Source organism: Microcebus murinus, chromosome 5 (assembly GCF_040939455.1).
Source record: "Microcebus murinus isolate Inina chromosome 5, M.murinus_Inina_mat1.0, whole genome shotgun sequence".
NCBI lineage: Eukaryota > Metazoa > Chordata > Mammalia > Primates > Cheirogaleidae > Microcebus > Microcebus murinus.
Genome location: NC_134108.1, coordinates 50,802,899 through 50,829,019, shown reverse-complemented (window position 1 = coordinate 50,829,019; position 26,121 = coordinate 50,802,899). Strand labels below are relative to the sequence as shown.

General features: G+C 37.3%; 1 protein-coding gene across 3 annotated transcripts in view; it reads right to left on the bottom strand.

The window, feature by feature from the left end:
* Window positions 1–25,769, bottom strand: part of PDSS2 (decaprenyl diphosphate synthase subunit 2) — a 242,489-nt gene extending 216,720 nt beyond the window's left edge. The window contains exon 1 of one of the 3 annotated variants that reach the window (XM_076003083.1): window positions 25,113–25,769. In XM_076003083.1, coding sequence (XP_075859198.1) covers window positions 25,113–25,405 — 293 coding nt within the window. In that variant the 5' untranslated portion in view covers window positions 25,406–25,769. The remainder of the gene's footprint in view (window positions 1–25,112) is intronic. The other 2 variants (XM_012753148.3, XM_012753145.3) reach the window with 2 other exon arrangements.
* Between the last annotated feature and the right edge of the window lie 352 nt (window positions 25,770–26,121).

Sequence of the window (26,121 nt, the reverse complement as noted above, 5' to 3'; positions counted from 1 at the left end):
ACAAGATAAAAAAAAAGATGAGCTACATACTAGGTAAAAATATTTGCAAATCACATATCCAAAGAAGGACTTGTATACAGAACATGTAAAGAATTCTCTAAACTCAACAGTAAGAAAACAAACAATCCATTTGAAAACAGGCAAAAAGACTCTAACAGACATTTCACCAAAGAAGATGTAAGTATGGCAAATTAACACATAAAAAGATGTTCAATATCATTAGTCATTCAGGAAATTAAAACCAAGATGAAATATTACTACATACTTATTAGGATGGCTAAAATAAAAAATGCCAACAGTACCAAATACTGTCAAGGATTGTAGAGAAACTGGATTTCTTGGACATTACTGGTAGAAATGTAAAATAGTACAGCTACTCTGGAAAACAATTTGGTAGCTTCTTATTAAACATATACTTACCACACAATCCAACAATCACACTCTCAATAATTTTTTATTAGAGAAAGGAAAACTTATCTTCACATAAAAACCTATACATGAATATTCATATCAGTTTTATTTGCCCTAACCCTAAACTAGAAGCAACTCAAATGTCCTTTATGGTAAATGGATAAACTATGTATAGATATACCATAGTGGAATATTAATTAACGATAAAAGAGAACAAATTATTTTTTTTTGTTTTTGTTTTTATTTTTGTTTTGAGACAGAGTCTCGCTTAGTTGCCCAGGCTAGAGTGAGTACCGTGGCATCAGCCTAGCTCACAGCAACCTCAAACTCCTGGGCTCAAGCAATCCTCCTGCCTCAGCCTCTCAAATAGCTGGGACTACAGGCATGCGCCACCATGCCCGGCTAATTTTTTCTATATATATTAGTTGGCCAATTAATTTCTTTCTATTTATAGTAGAGATGGGGTCTCACTCTTGCTCAGGCTGGTTCTGAACTCCTGACCTTGAGCAATGCGCCCACCTCAGCCTCCCAGAGTGCTAGGATTAAAAGGCATGAGCCACCGCGTCCGGCCGAGAACAAACTATTGACACACACAACAACTTAGGTGTTACATGGACTTGCTGAGTGAAAACAATCAATCTCAAAAGGCTTCATACTATATGATTCCATTTATATAACATTTCAAAATCATAAAAATACAGAGATGAACAGATCAGAGGATACTCAGAGTTAGGAAAGAGGTAAGGTTAAGATTATAAAGAGGCAGCACCAAGAAGTGTCTCCATGGTGATGGGACAGTTCTGTTACTTGATGGTAGTAGTTACACAAATCTATTCACATGCTCAAGTTTCATAAAACACACACACATGTGAATGCATGCAAAAACTGGTAAAATCCAAATTAAGTTCTGTGGTTTAGTTAACAGTATTATACCAATGCCAATTTCCTGGTTTTAATAATGTTTATAGTTATGCAACATGGGATCACTGGGGAAAGGGCAGCTGGATGATGGGTACAAGGGAACTCTATGTACTATTTTTATAACTTCTTTTGACTCTATAATTATTTCAAAATGAAAAGGTAAAAAAAATGAAAACTTCTATATAGCAAAAATTCACAAAATTTTAAACTGGGAAAAAACTCAGAACATTTGAAAAAAGTAAAGCCCTTAATATATAAAGAATGTTAACAAGGAAATAATGCAACTGAAACTGAGCAAAGAGTATAAATAGGCAGCTCGAAAAAGAAGAAATAAAATTGGTCAATAAACATAAGCGATGCAGTATCATTAGTAATAAAATACTAATATTAGTGTTCAACACAAAACAAGATATTTTTTACCATCTATCACATTGGAATTAATATTAATATCCAAAGTTAGCAAGAACAAGGAAAATCTCTACATCTCTATCTATATCTTGCTGTAAATGGCAATGAGTACAGTTTTAGATTTTTTTTAATTGTTAATTTATTAATGACATACCGATAAGTATTCTCCACTTGTAGTAGTAAAACAAAGTCAGATAGGAAAAAGGGGAAAAAAGAATATGACAAGAATGATAATATCTTCCTTAACATTATCTTGAGAAAAATATTACAAAATCACTTAGTTCTGAGGATAAGGAAGAATGAAGGCATATAGACAATCTTCTCCTCTTTAGATCGGTAACTCGCATCAAGATCAGAATCTCTGAAAGCTTATCTGATGGTCTGTAGTTATCAAGGTTTATCTTTCAGCTGAAAGTTAAGGTTTCTCCAATAGAGACACATGGCTTCTTTGTGTGTGTTCCTTCCCTCAGTTAAAATGTTTGAAATGTCCAAGTTGAATAATAAAATATTGGTCCTTTCATAGTGAATATCCTGGATTATATCACTTTCCTTAAGCCATTTCAGCATTTTAAAAACTTCTTTGTTTTTGTTTTTGTTTTATAGGCCTGAATTAAGAGGACTTACAATATGCTGAAATCATCAAGAGGTCTTCTTGGGCTCATTAAGTTAAAATTTTCCCACATGATTAACTGCTGATTTTGACTCAAAAGTAACATGATACTAACTCTGCTCTTCCTTACTTCCACACCTGGCTTTCCAGTTAAAGGGAAGAGCAGAAACAACTTCTTCCTATTTTCCATCTATCTAAATTCTACCCATTCTTCAAGCAGCTTCTTAAAATTATTCTTTCATAAAGCCCTTGGTTTAACTTTATGGACTGAACTCCTATAGCACTTAACTGAACTCTTCATTTGCTAATTACTAACAATTATGATTATTTTTATCCTGCATCATTATTTAAACTTTCATATGTTTATATCTAGTTTCCTTAAGAATACTCAAGTTCTTCTAGGAACCCTTTTTACCTCAATATATCTCTCATTGTGTTTTAATACAGAGTGGATAGTCAATAAATATTTGTTGACTCATTGCAACACAGGTATGCCTTTCAATTCCACTCCTTAAGTGCCACTGTTTTTTTCAATGCTTAGCTATTATTTCTCCTACCTATCCTTTGTCTTACAAGGACAAAACTACAAAAAAGAGGCTGAAGATAAGAGCTTTGAAGGGTATTATATCCTCTTTGTCTTCCTGCACCAAAATTTGTTTAAATATATAAAAAGAAAAGAGAATAAAATGAAATTTATACCTTTGGCATGTGTCTTTCAAAATAAAACAACCACCATTTAACAAGAAATTAGCTACCTTTATTGGAGAATATGCTAAGGGAAAAGCCGAGAGAATAATACTTGTAAACTTATGGATTGTTTCCTTCTCAAAGGATATAAACAACTCCATCAGTCTTGGTTCCAAATACTCCCAAAATCTGCACTCATGATTTGAGAGAGACTTTATGCATTCAAACATATTTTTACCAATCATAAATTCTATCTATCCAAAAGCATTTTTCAGTGCCAAAAAGAGTTTATGATTAGAAATCCATTCTTTTCTTTTTTTTTTTTTTTTTTTTGAGACAGAGTCTTGCTCTGTTGTCCAGGCTAGAGTGAGTGCCGTGGCGTCAGCCTAGCTCACAGCAACCTAAACTCCTGGGCTTCAGCGATCCTACTGCCTCAGCCTCCCGAGTAGCTGGGACTACAGGCATGCGCCACCATGCCCGGCTAATTTTTTATATAAATATATCAGTTGGCCAATTAATTTCTTTCTATTTATAGTAGAGACGGGTCTCGCTCTTGCTCAGGCTGGTTTTGAACTCCTGACCTTGAGCAATCTGCCCGCCTCGGCCTCCCAGAGAGCTAGGATTACAGGCGTGAGCCACCGCGCCCGGCTGAAATCCATTCTTTTAAGAATAGTTATATTGCCTAAATAACTCCAGATGTTTTGTTTTGGTTTTGGGTTAAGGGGTGGGAGCAGGAGAGCAGAAACCAAAATGAGAACTCTCCTTATTAGCAATGTTTGCCATTCCATCCTAAATGAGCCCTTTCTTAAATTTCTGCTTGGAGGTTCCAAAATTTAAACTATGACACTCATGTGTAATGCCAAAATATGAGTATTTAGATAGGATTTTTTGTTACTAAAAAAAATGACTTGTGGATAGCTTATATCTAAATTATTTTTATAAATCCCAATCATATGAAACAGGAGTTGCTTCCTTCATTTGTAATGAATTTGCCAACGGTATGAGCCACTCGTAAGAGATAGCTGTTTTTGATTGAAGAACAAATTTTGGAATGACAAATTCCACATTTTTTGTAGTTGTGCACCTGCTAATTACAATTTGGTCTCAAGTTCTATCTAAATGTACAATGTCTTAAAACATATATTTTCATACTGTATATTAGAGTCAGTTTTCTGAAATATTCTGATTACTCACTGGTGCATTGCACAGACTCACAAGAAATTTTATGTTGCCCTTCTCTTCTTTATCTTCAATATGCATGTCAATCCCATGGAAGATTTCAAAATAAAAAGACGCAACAGGCTGGGCGCGGTGGCTCACGCCTGTAATCCTAGCTAGCTCTCTGGGAGGCTGAGGTGGGCGGATTGCTTGAGGTCAGGAGTTCGAAACCAGCCTGAGCAAGAGCGAGACCCCGTCTCTACTAGAAATAGAAAGAAATTAATTGGCCAACTAATATATATATACAAAAAATTAGCCAGGCATGGTGGCGAATGCCTGTAGTCCCAGCTACTTGGGAGGCTGAGGCAGGAGGATTGCTTGAGCCAGGAGTTTGAGGTTGCTGTGAGCTAGACTGATGCCACGGTACTCACTCTAGCCTGGGGCAATAAAGTGAGACTCTGTCTCAAAAAAAAAAAAAAAAAAAAAAAAAAAAGACGCAACAGCAGCTCACAGTAATCCATTCCTAACAACTGTTACAGCTAGGAAAAGTTTCTCCACCTAATTTCAATCAACCCTGCTACAATTTAAGAGCATTTTCTCTTGCTCTGTCTTCAGGAAGAGTTGATCACTATCGTTAGCCATGATGCTCTGTGCTATGAAGAATAATCTGTAAGATGAATGCCATGATCTAATTAAAGTAATGAAGAAGGCAAAAGTTAGGAAAAGAGCAAAGTCCTCTGGTTAGGAAAGGTTTTACTCCATTTATTCCAATTCTATAAGTACTTAGTGAAGGCTTTCTGTATCAAATATATGCTGGGAAATAGGGAAATAAAGAGAAAACCATCTCTTCCAAAAAGTTCACAGTCTTGGAAACACTTATATCTCATGTAGAGGTCCAAATACAGGGGCCAGATTGGCCAGTTAATCCATGAAGTAGCCAGCTGCATAACTGAAGCACCTCGAATGGTGAACTGGAGAACATATGCCCAGTTTAAAGGCAGCTACCACTTGACATCAGCAGATTGAAGTTATGGGGGAATGCATGCAAGCTCAGTGGTCTTTTTTTTTTTTATTTTTTTTATTTATTTTTTTTTTGGGGGGATCAAGTAGAACTGAGAGCTCAGTGGTCTTATAGCTTCTCATTTTTTGAGAAGATAGAAATTTGGAGGAATGAGCAATTTAATTGCAGAAATCAGGAAATGCTTAGCAAAAAAGCTAAAGCTTGAGTTGAGTGCTAAAGGTTAAGCAAAGCTTACCAGGTGTGAATGTAAATGGTTTATTTTCTGTGGCTACAGCCTAGGGTGGAAAGTGGGGAGTGGCAAGAGAAGCAACTAGAGAGGAAGGGAGCCATGTACAAGCCAAACTGTATGCACAGAGAGTGAGAAGCTACTGAAGAATGAAATATGACTCCACATCACAGAAGAGCAGAATTTATCTGTCTGCAGGAAACTTTACCAAACTGTCACACTGTTAAGATTTCAAGATTTGATAGACATATAAAGAGGCAGGCACCTTGCTTTATATCCATAAAGCTAGACTAGACATTGCCATATTTAAACACTATCTTAAGCCTCTAACTATTGAGACATCTAAGTGCTTATATATAGCAGCAATGGCTGTGTAAACAGACAGCAGCCAATTTGCTCACGAAGAAGAATATACCAAACCCAGAAAGATTTTGAGAGATCTACCATCCCCAGATGTTTGCCCTTTACTCTTGTTTTTTTTTTTTTTTTTTTTTTGAGACAGAGTCTCACTGTGTTGCCTGGGCTAGTGTGCCGTGGCATCAGCCTAGCTCACAGCAACCTCAAACTCCTGGGCTCAAGGGATCCTTCTGCCTCAGCCTCCCAAGTAGCTAAGACTACAGGCATGCACCACCATGCCTGGCTAAGTTTTTCTATATATTAGTTGGCCAATTTATTTATTTCTATTTTTAGTAGAGATGAGGTCTCGATCTTGCTCAGGCTGGTCTCGAACTCGTGACCTTGAGCGATCCGCCCGCCTCAGCCTCCCAGAGAACTAGGATTACAGGCATGAGCCTCTGCACCCGACCTGCCCTTTACTCTTGGCAAGGGTAAAAAAGTATTAATATCTTATTGCTAAAATGACTTAGAATTGATAAAACTTCTTGATATATATTATTCCTGCCCACCTAAGAGTCCCCCAGCTCCCTATTTTCTACTTTGTCGGGGTTTATAGCACTGTAGTCAACTGTATTCATATTTTAAAATCCTTTCTTTATACTAAACAAATTCATCTTCAAAAGCTCTAAAATCTAATTCACGGCCATATACAAACCTGCACCCCTACTTACTTCATCTTCCTAACCCATTAGTCAATTCTATCTTACTTGAAATTCATTAACCACTTCGGTACGGCGCTCACCAGCCACGAAACCTTGCCCACAGCCAGCACTCACAGTCCACAAGATAGTTTGTGCTATGCATTGACAATGAATTAGTTTTGCTCTTGTGTGATGAGGAATGCTTTAAAGCACTGCAAGCTTGTTTTACTTTACAGGCAGCTTTACTTGCAATGTAAATCAGAATAGGTAACATATACATATATGTTTTCATTATGTTATTTTTAAATGTTCACAATTTTATTTTGATAAATGAAAAATTAGAAAAGTCATATCATGGCTGTCGGCTAAAGTCGCTGTGCACATTCATCTGTAGCTACCGACTATAGTCAATGTTCGTACCGAAGTGGTTAAGGAAAATACAATCAACTCTAATACAAAATTAATACATAGTATGCTTCAGAAAAGATGATTGTTTTTGCCAAAGAAACTTCCTAGTCTCCAGTTAGGAAGGAGGAAAGAAAACTACATTGGACCCTCTTGCCTAAGCCTTTCATTCAATGACCCTCACAACATGATAGGTATTATTGCTCCACAAGATAGAAGATATTATTATTCTCATTTTCATTGATAAGAAAACCGAAACTATAACTAGTTAACTTACCCAAATAGCAGGTATTAAATGACATAAGTTTGGTCTTCAGCCAGATATGTTTGGAAGCCAGAGTTTCCAATACTATTTTCTTTCCACTAAACCATACAGCTTTAACTGCTGTTGCTAATAATAATGAACATAATACAGTTCTTCTATCTTATATTTGTATAGTACAGCATACCTTTCAAATCGTTTTCATCTATAATATTTCTGTAGGTTCCTAAAACTATCCTTCAAGAAAACTTAGGCAAAAGGGGAAAAAAAAATAATGACCAACCTAACAGAGATGTGACTATTGGGCATAAATAATAGCTAATAGCAGCTACATTTATTGAGTACTTAAGCTAAACATTTTACAAGATGTTGTCTCATGTAATCCTCCTTATAATCCTACGAGACAGGAATAACAACATCATCTCTTTTACAGATGAGACAACAAGCCTCAAGGAATTCTGTAATTTACTCATGTAGGAAATGGTAGTGCTAGAATTAAAATTCAGGTATTGGTAGGCTCACAAGCCCATGTTCTTACCTACAACAGTATACAGTACTGCCTCCCAAAACTGCAGTGTTCTTTATAGAATATTATGCTTTTGCTTAATTAAGTTAAACTAAAATTAGTTAGAATTATAAACTGAAATTAATATCAGTCTGCATTCCCAAATCCACTACTGAATGAAAGTAGTAGAAGCAGCAAACAGGTGACAGAATAATATCTACTGGGAATTTAGAAGAAATTTTTCATTGAGTAATTGACACACAGATAACCAGAAATATAATATAATTTGGGGGAAACCTAAACTATCAAGATCCCAGGATTATCCTCTTTGGGACAAGAGACTTTACCCTGATCGTTTAATAATTGAACCCACTATTCTAACATACATTCAAAATCCAAAATATTATTTTTTTTCCTTTTATTTTTAGTTGATACATAATAATTGTACATATTTATGGGATACAGAGTAATATTTCAATACAGGCATATAGTGAGTAGTGATCAAATCAGCGTAATAAGAATACTCATCACCTCAAACATTTAGCATCTGTTTGTGTTCTGAACATTCAAAATCCTCTCTTCTAGTTTTTTGAAAATACACACTAAATTATTGTTAACCATATTCACCCTACAATGCTACAGAACACAATTTATTCCTCCAATCTAGCTGTAACTTTATATCCATTAACCAACCTCTCCCTATTCTCCCCTCCCCTCCACCTCTCCCAGGCTCTAATATTTAATCACAATTCTACTCTTTACTTCTGAGCTAAATTTTTTTTAGCTCCCATGTATGAGTGAGGACATGTGGTATTTATCTTTCTGTGCTGACTTATTTCACTTAACATAATGTCCTCCAGGAAAAACATTATTTTAAAAATTTATCCTTGAAATAGTAAAAATCAGCCATAATGGAAAAGCTCCACCTCAGTTTTTTCTTAAGTTGACCAAGTATATTTGTAATAATTTTTAAAGTAAGGTTAAAATACTATGGCACCAGTTTTTGCAGGGGGGGAATGCTGGAGCCAGGACCGCCAACTTACCAATGTTCATTTCTGGAGCTCCTTTCTCTGTGCTCATAAAATTGTACCATGCATATTCTGTTGTCACATGGTCACACTTGTTTTTAATCACGATTACTACAGAATGAAAGGTATGTGAAAAAATATTTTTAAATAATCAAAAATACTTTTAATAAAAGCTTTGTAAATACTATAGTATTAGTCCTGTGAAAAGAAATGACATTCCTTTTAAATACACAACAGCATGTGAGAAATAGCTTTAAGTTAGAGAGAAATGTTAAAGAATATTCATGAAGGCATTTTTATTCTGAGAATAAAATAAATTTCATTTAAAATTTGGTGATACTGAACAATTTAACAGACAGGAATCACCTGTCACAAAGCCATGTAATTATTAAACACTGTCAAGAATATGTTCATGCAAATTATCAATGTTTGAAAAATTCAAAACACAACTGCTGAGTTTTTATAGTATTCATTAGACCTATCTCTAGCTTCACAATACTGGAAATAAAACCAATTCAGTTTGCTGTAAAAAATCTTTGAAGCAAATGAAATAACATTCCAAGGAGATTCCGGGAGAATAATAATTTTTAAAGTTATTTTTAAATATTTGTTAAAATGAAGTTTCAGAAAATGAAAATAGCAAAAAAATGAAAGGCTTTGAATAGCTTTTGGTGAGTCATAGGAAGAGAAGCAAATCCAGCTGCACTCCATAAACTAAGAGTTTTTATCTAGAACTTCCAATAAGTATTAAACGAGAAACAACTATCTGAAGGGTTAACATCTAGTAGCCATTTTTAAAACCTACTCTAGGTTAGCTATTTTTGGAAAAACATTCATTAAACTTTTCTTTAAACCACAAGCACAGATGATTTTTTTTTTTGTAACTAATAGGCTTGCAAGGTGTTTTAAAAAGAGAATATTCTGAATCCTCTAGAAGAATAAAGAAGGGGCAATTACAGAATACAATATTGATGAAAAGCAGTTGAAATACAGCAGTAATGAGCAATATGAGAAGAGAAATGTGAGTATTTGAATCCTAATTTGTTAGAATCTAAGCACAGAATTCACTTAAGTATTATAACACTTAAAAACCTACAATCAATTTATTCTCATTAATTGGGCTCAGAATTAAGAACACAGACTAGTTAATATTCTTCAACCTTGAGTAATATATGGATCTTTTTAAAGGTTAAAAATTCAGTTACTGAATATTTCCCAAATAATTTTTATTAAAATGTTACTTAAATATATACAAATGTAAAAATTATAAACTCTGTATGGTTGTAGTTCTAATATAACTAAAATAAAGTTACAAGTTGAAAACAAACCTTATTCAAATTGGCACTGATTCACTATGACAGATGATGATACTTGACTGAAACTAAATTGCTATTTCCAGTATGAAACTGGTGCTGACTGCCTTGGTGTAGGTTCTTTGGAAGTGAGGAGCCTATGGTGTAATGCATTCTCTCAACATTTTTCTCTATTCAAATTACAGTCATCCCTCGCTGTAGGCAGGGATTGGTTCCAGGAACCCTCTCAACCCCTCCCCTGAAATACTCAGCATCCAAGCATATTCAGGTCTGGGCACACTCAGGTCCGGAAGAAGCTGCCTAAACTTGAGTTCCATGTCACCCAGATGCTCCACATTTGGTCGAAAAAAATCCACATACAAGTGGACCCTTGCAGTTCAAATCTTTGTTGTTCAGGGTCAACTGCAAATCAAATTGTAATCATATAACTAACTACACTTATATCTCCTGATTGGGCCCTAAAGATTCTTTCACTCTTGACACAACAAATAGATTGGTGAGGAGCATATCACATCACTAATCATTTTACTTACTGACTCTTGTTCCTAGGGGTAACGATTTTGGTAGGAGGCACTGCTACTGAAACGGACTCCCCAAACTCAGGAAGTGACGGGAGGAGCCCAGGGGAAAATTGAGTCCAGGTGGTAGCAGTTAACTTCCAAAAGCAAAATGGGCACGGTGATTCTAACAGGCAGCAAGGTGGATAAGGGATATTAGGTCATCTCAGAATTTGTTGTGAGAGGCAGGCTTCCCTGTCTATATTTGATTAATCAGACTCAAGTATTCAAAATCAACAGGCAACCCACTGAGATCTGTTTTGATTTAAATACCCAACACCAAATAACTCCAGGTCTAGTGAGTAAGCCAGTACAATAGTCAGAACTCCTACCCAAATCTAAGACCCACAGTTCCTTGAATGACGGGAAGGCCAAATCCCTTTTGGCCATTTACCCAGGTTATTATGAACTGGCAAAAGGGAAATACCCACAACTCTTATGATTATTACATATTGCCTTAAAGCTAACATTAATTCTTAGGAATTAGGAATACCACAAGTCCATCAGTTAGACTGACAATGTGTGAGGGTCACATATAGGAGATGGAGTTCTAATTCAATTCATTTTTTTTTTCTCACAGTAGTCATCTTAAAAACCCAAACACATCCTAGTTTTCAGATATTCCCCAAACACTGCCAGAATCCCCATGATGGCTTTCTGGTTCTGGAAAAAGGACGATTATGGTAAGAAGCACAAAGTGGAAGCTGATCAAAGTCTCTTTCCTTATCAAAATCATTGCACTTCCAGGGGCAAATTTTCTCAAGTTTATAAAGGAACAGTGAAATGTTGTTATATGACAAAGGCATAACAGATTCTGGGCAGGGCACCCCTTGTGTGAAAAGCCAGTGTACACACTACCCGCCTTCCCCTACTTTCTTACTTTTCAGACAATTTAAAAGATGTTTCCACCTAAAATGATGTTGTATTGAACCTGTGAAAAGCTACAATGAATACAGGATGCCATTTCAGGAAGCAACTAAAGTAATTATTTCTTTTTGAAAAACAGCTCCTGGCATGCTACTAGACCCTAGCAAAAAGTGAATAGAACATTATATGACAATGCAATCTAGCTGCCCAAAATTAGTTATTATTGTATCTATTTAACTCTAAATTCCAGTAGGCCCAAATGGGCTCTGAAGGCACAATTAAGTTGCATATCAGATCAATTAGGCCCCTCATAAGCGTACTTCTACATGCCACCTCTCCTTCAATCTGCACCTAGTCAATTTGGCACTTGGCTAAATGGTAGTGGTGACAGAGATGGTGGCTATACGTGTGCTCAACAAGAGAGATTTCCTCCCACCAAGGCTGACCTGGTTCGTTGTTAAACGTCCCCACATGGTATACTCCTCCAGATAAACCATTTATCTCATGAGGGATAGACCCCAGTGACCCTTTGAGGGGTTAGCATATTGTCCTCTTCAGAAGAGACATTTATTCTGTGTTTGGATGTAACTTCCCTATCATGCTGCTACCAACACTACCATGTGTAGACTTACTTGCACTAGCATGATATTCCACTTAACAGTGCCTCTGGTGAATAAAATCACTCCCCAACAAACATAAGGCAACTGGCTGGTGACCAAGGGCTTTTTTTGGTCTTAACAAGTACTCTTCCCATCTTTCAGAAGCAGCAGTTTCACACAATGGTGAAATGGCCTATGAACAAAGACAAGGCTCTAAATGGGAGTTAGCACATTGGGAGACTGTGCTATTGCTATAGAATGCAGCTTATGAGCTGAACCAGCACTTTCTAATTGGGTACTGGACATGGCACTTCTCACAACTATAGCTAATGACCTCACAAAATTGTGCTTGCTGTCTCTGAGACTGAGAACTACTAAAGGTTTTGTGCCCAAGAAAAGAATGTGTCTACCAGAAAACACAATAATGGTGCCTCTGAACTGGAAGCTGAGATTGCTATGTGGCTCATCATTCCAGAAAAAAACATACAGAGACCTAAATAGAGTGATATATCAGCTACCAAGAGGGTATATGGATATTGTAACAGTGGGAGCCAGAATGAGCACAGGTAGCAAACGCTCTTGAGAGTGCCTCCATAATAAAGTATAATAAAATATGACTACAATTTCTGTATAGGTGGTGCCACCAATGGCTTAACCCTTTAGGATGAAGAAGGTATGAATCAACCCATCAAGCAAAGGACCCCTGCCAACTGAGGTCATGGCCATTTGCAGAAATAATCCAAATTCCTTATTTGGTATGTATATTAGCTGGGATCTAGTATTACTGATTTTGAGATTAAACCCAAAGTAACAAATTAAGCAATAAGAAAGTATATTTCTTTCTCATGTAAAAGAAGCCTAGGAATGGGCAATATAAAACTGTGTGGTAATTCCACAAAGATATTATGTTCCTTGCTACTCTCCAGTCTACCATATGTAAAAGGTGGTGCTCAAAAAGGGTTTCTAGCAATCCAGCCACCATGTTAACATTCAAAGGAACAGGATGAAAAAGAGACAAAGAAGGATAGATCCCTCTGAGGAGACTTCCTCGAAATTCATACACTTCTACATTCATTCATTCCTTTTTTATTTTATTTTTGGCCAGAAATTGGTCACACAGTTATACCCAGCAGTAAGAGAGGCAAAGAAATGTAGTCCCTTATCCCTGAATAAATTCAGTGTTCTCTTACAAGGTGGAAAGAGAAGAAAGTTGAGAAAGGCCTACCGTCAGTCTCTGTCACAGTGTGTCAATAGTGTTACTGGTGTTTCCTCTGCTTTCTCATTTCCTCTGTCTACACAGGTGTATGGACTGGATAAATTAACCATTTAGCCCACAGGTTGAAGACAGTAAGAACTGGACCACAAAAGTACAAGACTGAACACAACTCAGAAGTCCTAGATATGAAGATGAGTTATCTCTTTGGGGAGGTGGTATGACTGATTAATTCCACCATTTAAGCTGGGGCATCTTTTAAATTGTCTATATGGTAAGAAAGGGAAGGGAGGCAGTAAATTCAACTAAGGAGTGTCCTGCCTAGAATCTATTCCCCCTTTGTCTCCTAACATCATTTTACTTTTCCTTTAGGGAAATTCCTTTCCTTTATTCTGTGAGGTCTAAGCAGGCCTGAAATACAGCAGTTTACTTCCTAGATGTCCAAAGAGGTAGTCAAGAGCCAGGCAGGGCCAATCATGGTATACCTTTTGCCCATAAAGGAACTGATCTGGATTAGGGTTAACATGCAAGAAAGGCCGAACAGACCCTCTCTCACAGGACTTTGAACCTTGAGCCATTCAAGAATGAAAGGCAGTCAGGGCCACAACTGATAGCAGTGCTGTAATGTAGAGAGATTGTAAATTCCTGCCATGGATTTCCCCAGAGAATCCCCAGTCCTCATTCTTCCTAAGGCCTGATTAGCTCCTCCTTGCTTACATAATCCAAAATTTATTTCTTTGCTTGCAACTAAACAATGCCAACACAATTCTACACTCCCTCCCTGAAAGATCAGAAATCCCTATGGCTTTAAATCTCACCTTTACTGAGTACTTCCAACTCTAGCTCCCGTGTCTACCTCCCTTGGGAGAACATGATCCATTCCTAACTGCATTTTCAACATCTCCACATGCCACAAACACCACAAGTTCAACAAATCTACAAAATCTCTTCCTACACTCTGCACCCAAACATACTTCTGGTATCTGAACATAATTATTCAGCATACTTTCAGATCTTCTGTTCTCTCACTCTCACAATTCACGAATGTACCTTGAATCCATTCTCTCCACTTCATCTCCATCACCACTGCCTAAATCATACTGCATCCTCATCTTCCTTCTATCACCAAAAATATCTCTATTTTCAAGGCTCAAGTCATCTCACTGAGACTTTCTTGATACATTGGCCCGTACCCCACCAAACCACTGTTCTTTCTGCGTTCATTTTACTTAAAAACACTTTTATCCTAACATATGTAACATTTTATTGCACTTATTGTTTTGCACATCTATCTCCCTTATTTGAATACAAATCCTGGTGAGGGCAAGGGGGATGTGGTTCAGTGTCTGGTGTTCTTAATATCCTCCAATAACTAGCACAGTACTTGGCCATTAAAGGACACACTCAACTTGCTTCTGAAAGAAATGAATAAACCATTGCAGTATCCTGCCAGGTTTTCCTGCCTCCAGCTTTTCCGTTCTGCAATTCACAACCTCTACAGCTGCCAAAGTCAGCTTTCAGGAAGGCACATCTGCTCAGGTCTCTCTACTACTTAACCTTTATGGTCTCCACTGACCTTAGGATAAAATTAGATCTTCTTAAAATGATATATAAAACTCTTCAAAATCCAGCCACAACCTTTCCTTCTGCTTTATAAATCAATGTGATTTAGTTCATAGAAGCTTTATTCACAGTAGCCCAAAATAGAAACAATCTAAATGTTCATTTAAGTTGAATAAATAAATTGCTCTATATCCATTCAATGGAATACCCTTCAGCAATAAAAATGAAATATAGTTGTTTCATATACTTTGTCCAGTTTTCTGGAAAGGCATGTCTAGCATCAGTTACTCTATCATGACAGAAGAAGAAATTTCCAACCTATCTTTTTTGCTTCATCCCATAGAGCCTACACCAAACTATAAATTTCCCTAGACCCCTAGACTTTGCCAAGCAATTCCTTGTGTCTTAATTTATTTTCCTGCCTCAGTCATCTCCTTCCCATCCATCATGACCCAACTCATCTGCCACCTCATCTTTGGAAGTCTTTAATTTTCTCTAGAGAAAGATCTTTGTCTCCCTCTCTGTCTCTACAGCATATTATTCACACATACTACAGCAAGTAGTATCTCAAGGTACTCTATGTGTATGTCTCCCCATTAAAATGGATTTCTAATAATGATAATTATTAACATATAGGTCCTTACAATATGCCAAGTACTATTTGAAGCACTTTATCTATATTAACTCATTTAATCTTCATTAAACCTTATAATATAGGTACTAATATTACCCTTATTTCACAGATGAAGAAAGTAAGGTGCAGAGAGATTAAGTAAATCACCTGAGATCACAAAGCTTGGTAATGGTAGAACCAGAATGTGAACCCAATCTGGTTCCAGAGTTCATGCTCACTATACTGTCTCTCATAAATTCCTACACAGCAGCTACAGTGTCCTATTCTTGTTTGTACACTCATGCCCAGAGCACCTCAAATATTTGTGGAATGAATTAAAATTTATAATTTTCTCTTAGTCATCCAAGAAAAAGTACTTCATAAGCAATGTAGGTTTCAGTCAGTAATTACAGAACTGAATCTAGAAAAGGTCTTTCATAAACATGGAAGAGACTAAAATTAAATATCTAATAATAAATTCAAAGAACTCTGAAGAATTTTACCATGCAGAAAAAACTAATAAGGTTTTTAAGGTAGCCAAGTAACTGTAGTGAACTCGGGAAAAAAAATGTCTCTAACAAGGAATCAATAACCGCTAAGAGAAGAGACTGAATATCATAATTTGTCTCTAATAAGTACATACCAAATTAATCCCATCTATCTAAATCTGAAAGAGAGTGAAGAGTGTTTTGAAGGTAAAAGCAAAAAGACAGAGTGAAACAAAAATTTCATTTTAAAAGCCAAATCTGTCAAAAGTAATCAATGAAAATAAACAAGGCCACATTACTCAAAGAATCAACTATGTTTAAGCAACAAAAAAAGTTTAAGCAATTCTATATTGGAAAAAGTATTAGTCATCACCTTTGAGACAAGTATCTTACATATGATATTAAAAGCATTTAAGTTCTTGACAGTAGGTAGTATATGAAATAAATTTACAAAAGCTAAAAGTACTTAATTTTAATGATTTATATAGAAATTTAAGTGATTAAAAATTATATATACATATAATTACATTTAATTAGAGAGGTAGCAATGAACTATAAGGTGCAAGTAGTACTGGGAGGAAAGGGACCATTAAGGCAGTATTGCTACCTCAGCTTCTCCCATACTACCAATCTACATCACACACCTGGGCCATCCTACATTATCTCTGTCCACCTTGGACAGGTCCACAATCTCTCATCCAAAGCCCTTGAAACCAAACCAAATGTCTTTCAGAAATCAAAATTTTTCTGATTTTAGGAAGGTGCATTTTATCCAACACTCCAGCAGAAACTGGGCCAGTACTCTGTAATCAAATGCATTAATATTTCTGCAACAAAATGAATGAATATTCACATTAAGTGGGATAAACAGAGACTATAAGTAGTCTCACATCAGTCCAGGTCAAATTTATTAGCCTAGAAAAACATTCTGTTTTCTGAGCTTTTAAGATTTTTAAATTGTGAGAAAAGAACCATAGACATGTATTACCAAATAGCATTCGATCTGTTCACTCTCTGCTTGAGAAATAACAATGGCTTGCCACATTCAATTACAACACTAATTTTTAGATTAGTCTAGAATTGGTAACACCATTGGAAATCAACTAGTCAAACTCCTTACTTCATTGCTTAGGAAGCTAAAGCCCAGATATGAAATGACTTACCTGGGGTCACTATAGTTAAGTACTGACAAAGATGAAACTAGAATACACAAATATCTGGTCTCCAACGTCTACTACTTCTTTCTCTCTCTTTCTCTCTTTCTCTCCCCTCCCCCTCACTCTCTCTCGATTTGAAGTGCTTTTTTTTAGCTTTTCAAAATAATAATTACAAACAGAAAGTTGCAAAAATAATATAGAGTCCTATGTACTCTTCGCCTAGCTTCATCCAATGGTGATATTATTTATTTTTGTAGTACAATCCTTAAAAAATTGACATTGATAAATTAGTGTTGACCAAACTACATGCCTTATTCCATTTTCAGCATTTTTTAGCCTTCATTTATTTTGTATGTAGGTGTATATAGTTTTATGCAACTTTATCCCATGTATAGATTCATGTAATCACCATCATAATCACAATTCCCAACTGTTCCATCACCATAATATTCCTGTTTGTACTTATACTCCTCCCCTATTCCCCACATTGTCCCTGACTCTAGAAAACACTTATCTGTTCTCCCTCTCTATAGTTTTGTCATTTTGAAAATGATATAAATTTTACATAAATGGAATCACACAATAAACATTTGAGATTGGCTTTTTTAAAAAATGTGGTAAAATACATATACATAAAATTTACCATCTTAATCATTCTTAAATGTATAGTTCAGTAGCATTAAGTTATATTCACTTTGTCGTGCAACCAATATCCAGAACTTTTTTATCTTGCAAACTGAAACTCTATACCTAACAACTCATTTTCTCCTCCCACCTGTCTCTGGCAACCACCTTTCTGTTTCTATGCTCTGTTGTTCTAAATTGACTACTCTAAACACTCATAAGTGGAATCAGACAGTATTTATCCTTTTGTGACTGGCTTATTTCACTTAGCTTAATTGTCCTCAGGAATCATTCATGCTGTAATGTGTCAGAATTTTCTTCCTCTTAAAGGCTGGATAATATTCCATTGTATGTATATACATTTTGTTAATCCATTCATCTATCAATGGACACCTGGGTTGCTTCCACCTCTGGGCTACTGTGAATATTGCTGCTATTATTAATAACATGGCTATACAAATATTTCTTTGAGACTCTGCTTTTAGTTCTTTTGGATATAAACCCAGAAGTGGAATTGCTGGATCATACAGTAATTCTATTTTTAATTTTTTGAGGAATGAGATTGAGTTTTTTCACTCAAAATAATTCCTTTGAGATTCATTCAAGTTGTTGTATCATGGTGCACTTCTTTTTATTGTTGAGTTGCATTTCATTATTATGTATGTACCACAGTTTGTTCAACCATTCACCACTGAATGATGTTTGTGTTGTTTCTGGCTTGGGGCTATTACAAATAAGGCTGTTATAAACATTTGTGTACAAATTTTGATATGGATGTAAGTTTTTATTTCTCTGGAATAAATGCTCAGGAGTATGATTGCTGGGTTACATGATAAATGTATGTTTAATTTTATAAGAAATTGCTAAACTATTTTACAGAGTGGCTGTACCATTTTATATTTCATTCAGCAATGTATGAGAAATCTAGTTTTTCTGTATCTTTACCAGGACTTCATATTAACAGTATTTTTATTTTAGCCATTCTAAGAGGTATGTAGTGGTATCTTATGATTTTTTTTTTTTTTTTTTTTTTTGAGACAGAGCCTTGCTCTGTGTAGTGGCATCATGATAGCTCACTGCAACCTCAAACTCCTGGGCTCAAGCAATACTCTTGCCTCAGCTTACCCAGGAGCTAGGACTACAGACGTGCCATAATGCCAGCTAATTATTTCTATTTTTAGTAGAGACAGGGTCCTGCTCTTGCTCAGGCTGGTCTAGAACTCCTGACCTCAAGCAATCCTCCCACATCTGCCTCCCAGAGGGCTAGGATCATAGGTGGTAGCCACTGCTTCCAGCCTCATCCTGATTTTAATATGCATTTCCTTAGTCGCTAATAATATTGAACATCTTTTCACACACTTACTTGCCACCTTTATACATTCTTCCTTTTGTCCATTTTCTATTGTATTGTTTGTTTTCTCACTATTGGGTTTAGAGAATTCTTTATGTATTCTGGATACAAGTCCTTCTTTGGATATGACTTGCAAATATTTTTTCTCAGTCTGGGGCTAACTTTTTCATCTTCTTAAATGAGTCTTTCACAAGTTTTTAATTCTAATGGAGTATAAGTGTTTTCTTATATGAATTAAGTTTTTGGTATCACATCTAAGAACTGTTTAGCCCTAAGTCTTGAAGATATTCTCCTATGTTTTCTTCTAAAAGTTTTACACTTCACATTTAAATCCATTTTATATTGATTTCACAATAATCCATTTTGCATTGATTTTTTTTTTTTTTTTAATTTTTTTTTAATATGGTGTGAGGTTTAGGTCAAGGTTCATTTTTTTGCCTAGGATGATGATGATGTCCACTTGTTCCAGCCCCATTTGTTGAAAAGACTATCCTCCCTCCAATGAATTGCTTTTGTACTTTTGTTAAAAATCAATTTGGCATATTTGTGTTGGTCTACTTCTGGGTTCTCTATTCACTTCCATTGATCTGTCAATTCCTCTGCCAATACCACATTGTTTTGATTAATGTGCCTATATAGTAAGACTAACTAGGTATTATAGAATGATTCCTCCCCTCTTCTTTTTTCAATTTTGTTTTAGCTATTCTAGCTCTATTAAAGTTGCTCATTGTACTTTACTGCACAGCTTATTCATGCTTTTAAGGTCCTCCCTATTCCCAGCAGATGTATAATAGCCTGGGAAGAAAGTAGAGAAAAAGAATAATGAAGGAAAAAATACATAATATATTACCACCACCCTAAAATGTTACTCATAATTTTTATCCATCCATCCTTCAATTAATCCCTTTATGAAAGGCTCTGTACTATTCTAGGCCATTTCTAAATGTAGTAACTCATTAGACACAAGTCATTTGTTACCTTCCATTAGATATTTGTAAATATATGTGTCAGTTCATGAAGGGACAGGGTCCATGTTTTAGACTTCTTTATATCCCTTCATAAGCTTCAATAAACATTCAATCAATTCATTGAGGAATATTTATAGTTGTTTACAACAGAGAGACCCTAGAAAATTGAGAAGAACAAGAGTAAAAATATGAGCTTATTGCTCTATTATTCCTAGTAATAGGATCATTATCTCACCAAATCTCAAGTTGGTTTTTTTTGAGACAGAGTCTCACTCTGTTGCTCTGGGTAGAGTGCAGTGGCATCATCATAGCTCACTGCAAACTCAAACTCCTGGGCTCAAGTGATCCTCTTGCTTCAGTCTCCCAAATAGCTGGACTATGGTGTACAAGCATGTGCCACGATGCCAGACTAATTTTTCTATTTTTAGTAGAGATGGGGTCTTGCTCTTACTCAGGCTGGTCTTGAACTCCTGAACTCAAGCAATCCTCCTGTCTCAGCCTCCAAGAGTGCTAGGATTACAGGAGTGAGCCACAGTGCCCAGCCCAAATTTCAAGATTTTTAATTTAGTCTCACTTCTGTATTAAACCGTTAAATTAAAGAGTATATATCTAGGCTGGTTTTCCCTTTTCTTGATGGGATGGCTCAGATAAAGAAAAGAAAGTAGCAAATAATAAATTATGGTGGATTCCCTTTTCCCCCAGCTATTTGCCAATAATGTCACCATTCATTTAAATTTTAGGGCTATTAGACATGATTCATCCCTAACATACCATGTAGATTTACTCAAAAAGTAAATAGCCCAAGGGATTAGAATATTGAGTTAAGCAAATAATAGAAACCCCAAATGTAAAATGGGTTATTTTATAATTGTAAAAGAATTTAATGAGTCTAAGTTCCTATCATCCTAACTGCATCAACTACAAGGGATCTTTGTGCCCTTTGACTACCATGCTGAGAGCATTTTCCTCTTTATCATCAATGCTTTGCTGACAAGAATTCAACAAATTATGGTGTACAGCATGTGAAATAATACAGCTGCTTAATCCATGTTTTTAGTTCTAATTTACAGTAGCCACAACCTGGCCTAATCTCTGGATCAAATGCATGATCCTTTGCTAAAACAGATATACATACACAGTTGATAGATAAGATAGATAGATAGATATCCCCTCCCCAGAAGTTTCTTTGTTCTTTGGCTGTGAGTTTAAACTGTTTAAATAATTTGTATCACAATGTCAAAGTAAGTATAATAAAATTACATAAAGATTAGCTCTTTCTTCTCTTATTAAATAGAACAATTCACATATGCTACCACAACAATTTTGCTAAATCCTATTTATTTTGTGCTTCTCCAATTCTTTCACTGTACTACTAGGCAAGGTAGGCTATAATCAAGAAAGTTTTAGAGCCATTAGTCTCGCAAGTTTTCATCTAATATATCTCTGGTAGCCTCAGAAGGGATCTTCTCCAAACCCTCATCTGATGCTCTCACAACTAAGTAGATGAATTGTAATTCTCAGAAATATACACATTAATTAAGATCTTTTTAGCTCTTCCCTTTTCACTTCAATGCTTTATTACAGTGACTACAATACTCACAACACAATGTACTACTATAACCCCCACCACTGACACTATCATTCCCAACACATATACAGAAACCTCCTACTTGATTATCAAAAATTAAGAAACTGGCTGGGCACGGTGGCTCACGCCCGCACTCTGAGAGGCTGAGGCAGGTGGATTGCTCGAGGTCAGGAGTTCAAAACCAGCCTGAGCAAGAGTGAGACCCCGTCTCTACTATAAATAGAAAGAAATTAATTGGCCAACTAATATATATAGAAAAAATTAGCCGGGCATGGTGGCGCATGCCTGTAGTCCCAGCTACTTGGGAGGCTGAGGCAGGATTGCTTGAGCCCAGGAGTTTGAGGTTGCTGTGAGCTAGGCTGATGCCATGGCACTCACTCTAGCCTGGGCAACAAAGTGAGACTCTGTCTCAAAAAAAAAAAAAATTAAGAAACCTCTGGCAGGCACAACAGCTCATGCCTGGAATCCCAGCACTTTGGGAAGTGTGGCAAGAGGATCACTTAAGGCCTGGTACTCAAGACCAGTCTGGGCAATATGGCAAGACTCCGTCTTTATGGGGGCGAGGGGGGGAGGGGGGATTAGCTAGGTGTGGTGGTTCACCCCCGTCATCCTAGCCATTGGGGAGGCTGAAGCAGGAGGATCTCTTGAGCCCAAGAGCCTGGGCAACGGAGAAAGACCCCATCTCAAAAAAAAGAAAAATGAAGAAACTCCTCTTGGTTTTAGTGTTATGAGTACACAGTATACTGAACTCAAACTTTGCTTGTGACAGTGTGAACTGTTACACCACTTTGGAAAATAATTTGGTATTATCTTCTAAAGATGAGCATATACACACCCAACAGTTACACTCCTGTATCTATATCCTCAAGACGTGTACACCAGAAGACATACAAACATATTCATAGCAACATTTTTCATAACACCAAAAAATGCAAACAACGAAAATACAGATTAAAAGAAGACTGCACCAGGCACGGTAACTCACATCTATAATCCCAGCACTTTGGGAGGCTGAGGTGAGAGGATTGCTTGAGGCCAGGAATTTGAGACCAGCCTGGGTAACAGTGAGATCTTGTCTCCACAAAAAAAAAAGAAAAAGAAAGAAGAAAAGAAGATTGTGGTATATTCACACAACAGAATTTTTTTTTTTTTTTTTTTTGAGACAGAGTCTCGCTTTGTTGCTCAGGCTAGAGTGAGTTCTGTGGCGTCAGCCTAGCTCATAGCAACCTCAAACTCCTGGGCTAAAGTGATCCTCCTGCCTCAGCCTCCAGAGTAGCTGGGACTACAGGCATGTGCCACCATGCCTGGCTAATTTTTTGTATATATATATTTTAGTTGGTCAATTAATTTCTACTTTTAGTAGAGACGGGGTCTCACTCAGGCTGGTTTTGAACTCCTGACCTCGAGCAATCCACCCGAGTCGGCCTCCCAGAGTGCTAGGATTACAGGCGTGAGCCATGGCACCTGGCCCCACACAACAGAATTTAACACACTAGTGAAAAACTAATGCTATATATATACACAACATGGCTGAATCTCAGAAACAATGAATTTTAAAAAGCAAGTCACAAAAAGCTATATGCAATAAACTACCATATTTGTAAATTTTTTTAAATGAGCAAAATTAAACATGTTGTTATTGTTTAGGGAAACAATCATGTAATTTTAAAAAGGAACATTTTTTTTTGAAAAACCAAAACAATATAGGAGTCAAAGAAATGGACTGGGGAGTATACAGTTAGTTTCAACAGGATGGGTAAAGTTATAGTTCTTAAATTGTATAGTAGGCTCATTAGTTTCATTAAGCCTTAACACATATACATACCTAGGTGTGTGTGTTCTGAGCATGTATCATCTAAAATCTCTAGAGAACTATTAATAACATTCTAGCTACAGGACAAGTTTAGCCCAATCATTAGGTGACACTCTTGATAGTTGGGAACAATACTGAGAAATAAAATCACTTTATTATTGTTATTTAACTTTTGAAGGAAGAAAATGACAGGTCTCTCATTAAAAAATTAAAGCAAGAGAGTGGACAAGGGAAGATGATGTGGCTAAAAAAGGACAACATGAGGGATCAATGTAGTGAAGAAAATGTTCTATATCTTGACCATATCAATGTAAATATCCTGCTTGTGATATTGTACCATAGTTTTTTGCAAGATGTTACCATTGGGAGAAACTCAGCCAAAGGTGTATTGGGTGGCTCTGTATTATTTCTTCCAAATGCATGTGCATCTACAACTATCTCAAAATAAGAGTTTAATTTTTTTAAAAAGGTCATTTTTGTCCTGGATTTCTCCACCTTGGCACAACTGACATCTTTGGGTATGTGATTCTTTCTTATGGGGCTGTCCTGAACATCATAGGGTAGCATCTCTGGCTTCTACTTACTAAATGCCAGTAAAGTACCTCTATTTGTGACAACATACATTGCCAAATGACCCCTGGGGAGCAAAACCACCCCAGTTGAGAACCACTGCTCTAATCACAACAACCAAGAAAAGCTATGGAAATATTTGTTTGAAGGAGACTAAAGACACATGACAACTAAATGCAATACCTGATCCTAGCCTGGCTCTTGCACTGAAGAGGAAAGAATGCTACACAGGATATTATTAGATCAATAACAAAATTGGAATATGAATGGTAGATTAAAGTATTGTACCAATAGTAAATATACCTAAGTTGATTACTGTAGTTATGTAAGAGAATATCTCTGTGATTAGGAAATACATACGGAAGTATTTATGAGTAAAGGACCATGATGTATGTAATCTACCCTCAGGTGATTCAGTAAAATAGATATAGATATACACACACGTTAATAGGATATATAGTGTGTGTAGACACACAAATGTATACATAGTAAGTGAATCTGATTAAAGGGTATACATGTGTGTTCTCTGTACTATTTTTATTCTTGTAACTTTTCTGTATAAGTTAATTACAAATCAAAAGGTGTGGGGTTTTTTTAAGGGAGAAAAGAGTTTTATAAACCCTAGTGGCAAGTTTCACAGTGGTATTCCAGCCAGTGATAAAAATTCCAAATGGACAATGACTACTGACTTGATAAATTCCTACTTAAAGTCCCGCACATTCACTGGAAAGAACTGTCTACCTTCAGCCTTTCTCCTTTCCCTCTCTTTCTGAAGATGACCCCTTGAACAATGCATAACTGAAAATTAATCTATCCCACTTTTAAAAGACCATTTCTAGGAAATGACTCAAACCTACATCCCCGCTCGATCTCTCCACAAATCACTGAGCCATCTTCACCCTCGACAATTAAGAAGCAAAATTGAGAAAAGTGTTCAAGTGTTTCTCAAAAGAAAACCACTTGCCTGCTCAGCTGAGCAAGAATGTTAAGTGGCCTAGAAAAGAGACAACATGGAATGCCTAGGAGGATTGGGAGAAGGAAGAAGTAAAAGGAGCCAGGAGCCAGTCTGAGTAAAATGGGATGAGTGTGCCAGCCAGAAAAAAAGGATTCGAGTAAGTGCGAGCGTGTCAGCGAGAGAGAGTAGCTCACCTGGCTGTGGTAAGCAGAGGGTGCTGAGTTCCCACCAGCTTCCGCACCTGCATAGCGATGTTGCTGAGCTCGTCACTCAGCAGGCAGCGGAGGCTCATGAAGGACGTGGGATAGCCCACAATCTTCTCCGCCTCTGACACCACCTGGTTCCAGTAAGCCGGGGACCTCGAGGATTGACCACGCCAGGAACCTACTGAGGCGATGGTGTCGAGGGACGGGGACCACCACCGGCGACGCGGGGGACCCAAGGCTCCGAGATAACGGGGCAAGCGCAACAGCTGCTGAAGGTTCATGATTTGAGTGTAGAAGGGTCAGGGACCTGGGGATGTCCGGAGTTGGCACGGACAACAAGCCAGGGACAGAGGAGGAACTTGCAGGAATTAAAAGAAAACGGCGATTCTTGACCCTCAGAGGAGATGGCTTCCTAGAGCCGTGACCAGAAACGAATTTTAACTGCTGCTTTCTGCAGTTGCCCAGGATGGATGAAGAGCAGCCCCAGCTCAGCACTGCCCCCAGCCACCCGGGGTAGAAACCACGGCCACTTCCTATGTGGGGGACGCCATATTGGAGGCGTGGAATCCGGCCTGCCGTAAAGACGGAGACGGGCTGTTAAGGGGCAAAGAATGCTCCTCACTTTACGGCGTGGCCGAGAACGCCCTGAAGGGGCGGGACTTTGGAAGAGAACCCAGGGCAGTGAGATTCGGCTCCTCCCAACGCGTCTTGTGCCCTGAGAGCTTCTACCGTGGCAGGGGTGTGGGCTGCGGGCGGTGAGTGGTTCCCCTGCACCGGAAATCTGGGCCGAGTCTGGGTTCATCATAGCGTTCCTGGTGCCCAGCACAGAATGGGCACACGTGAATATATTTGTGTCATGAACAAGGATCAGTGTCTACCGAGTCTCTCCTCCAGGCCCCGCGGCCGCCCGCGAGGAAGGGCGTGGGGCGGAGGCGCCTGCTCCTCCTGGAAGCCTTTAGTCGCTGTCCGCCGCCGGCCTCTAGCTGGCCCTCGGGTT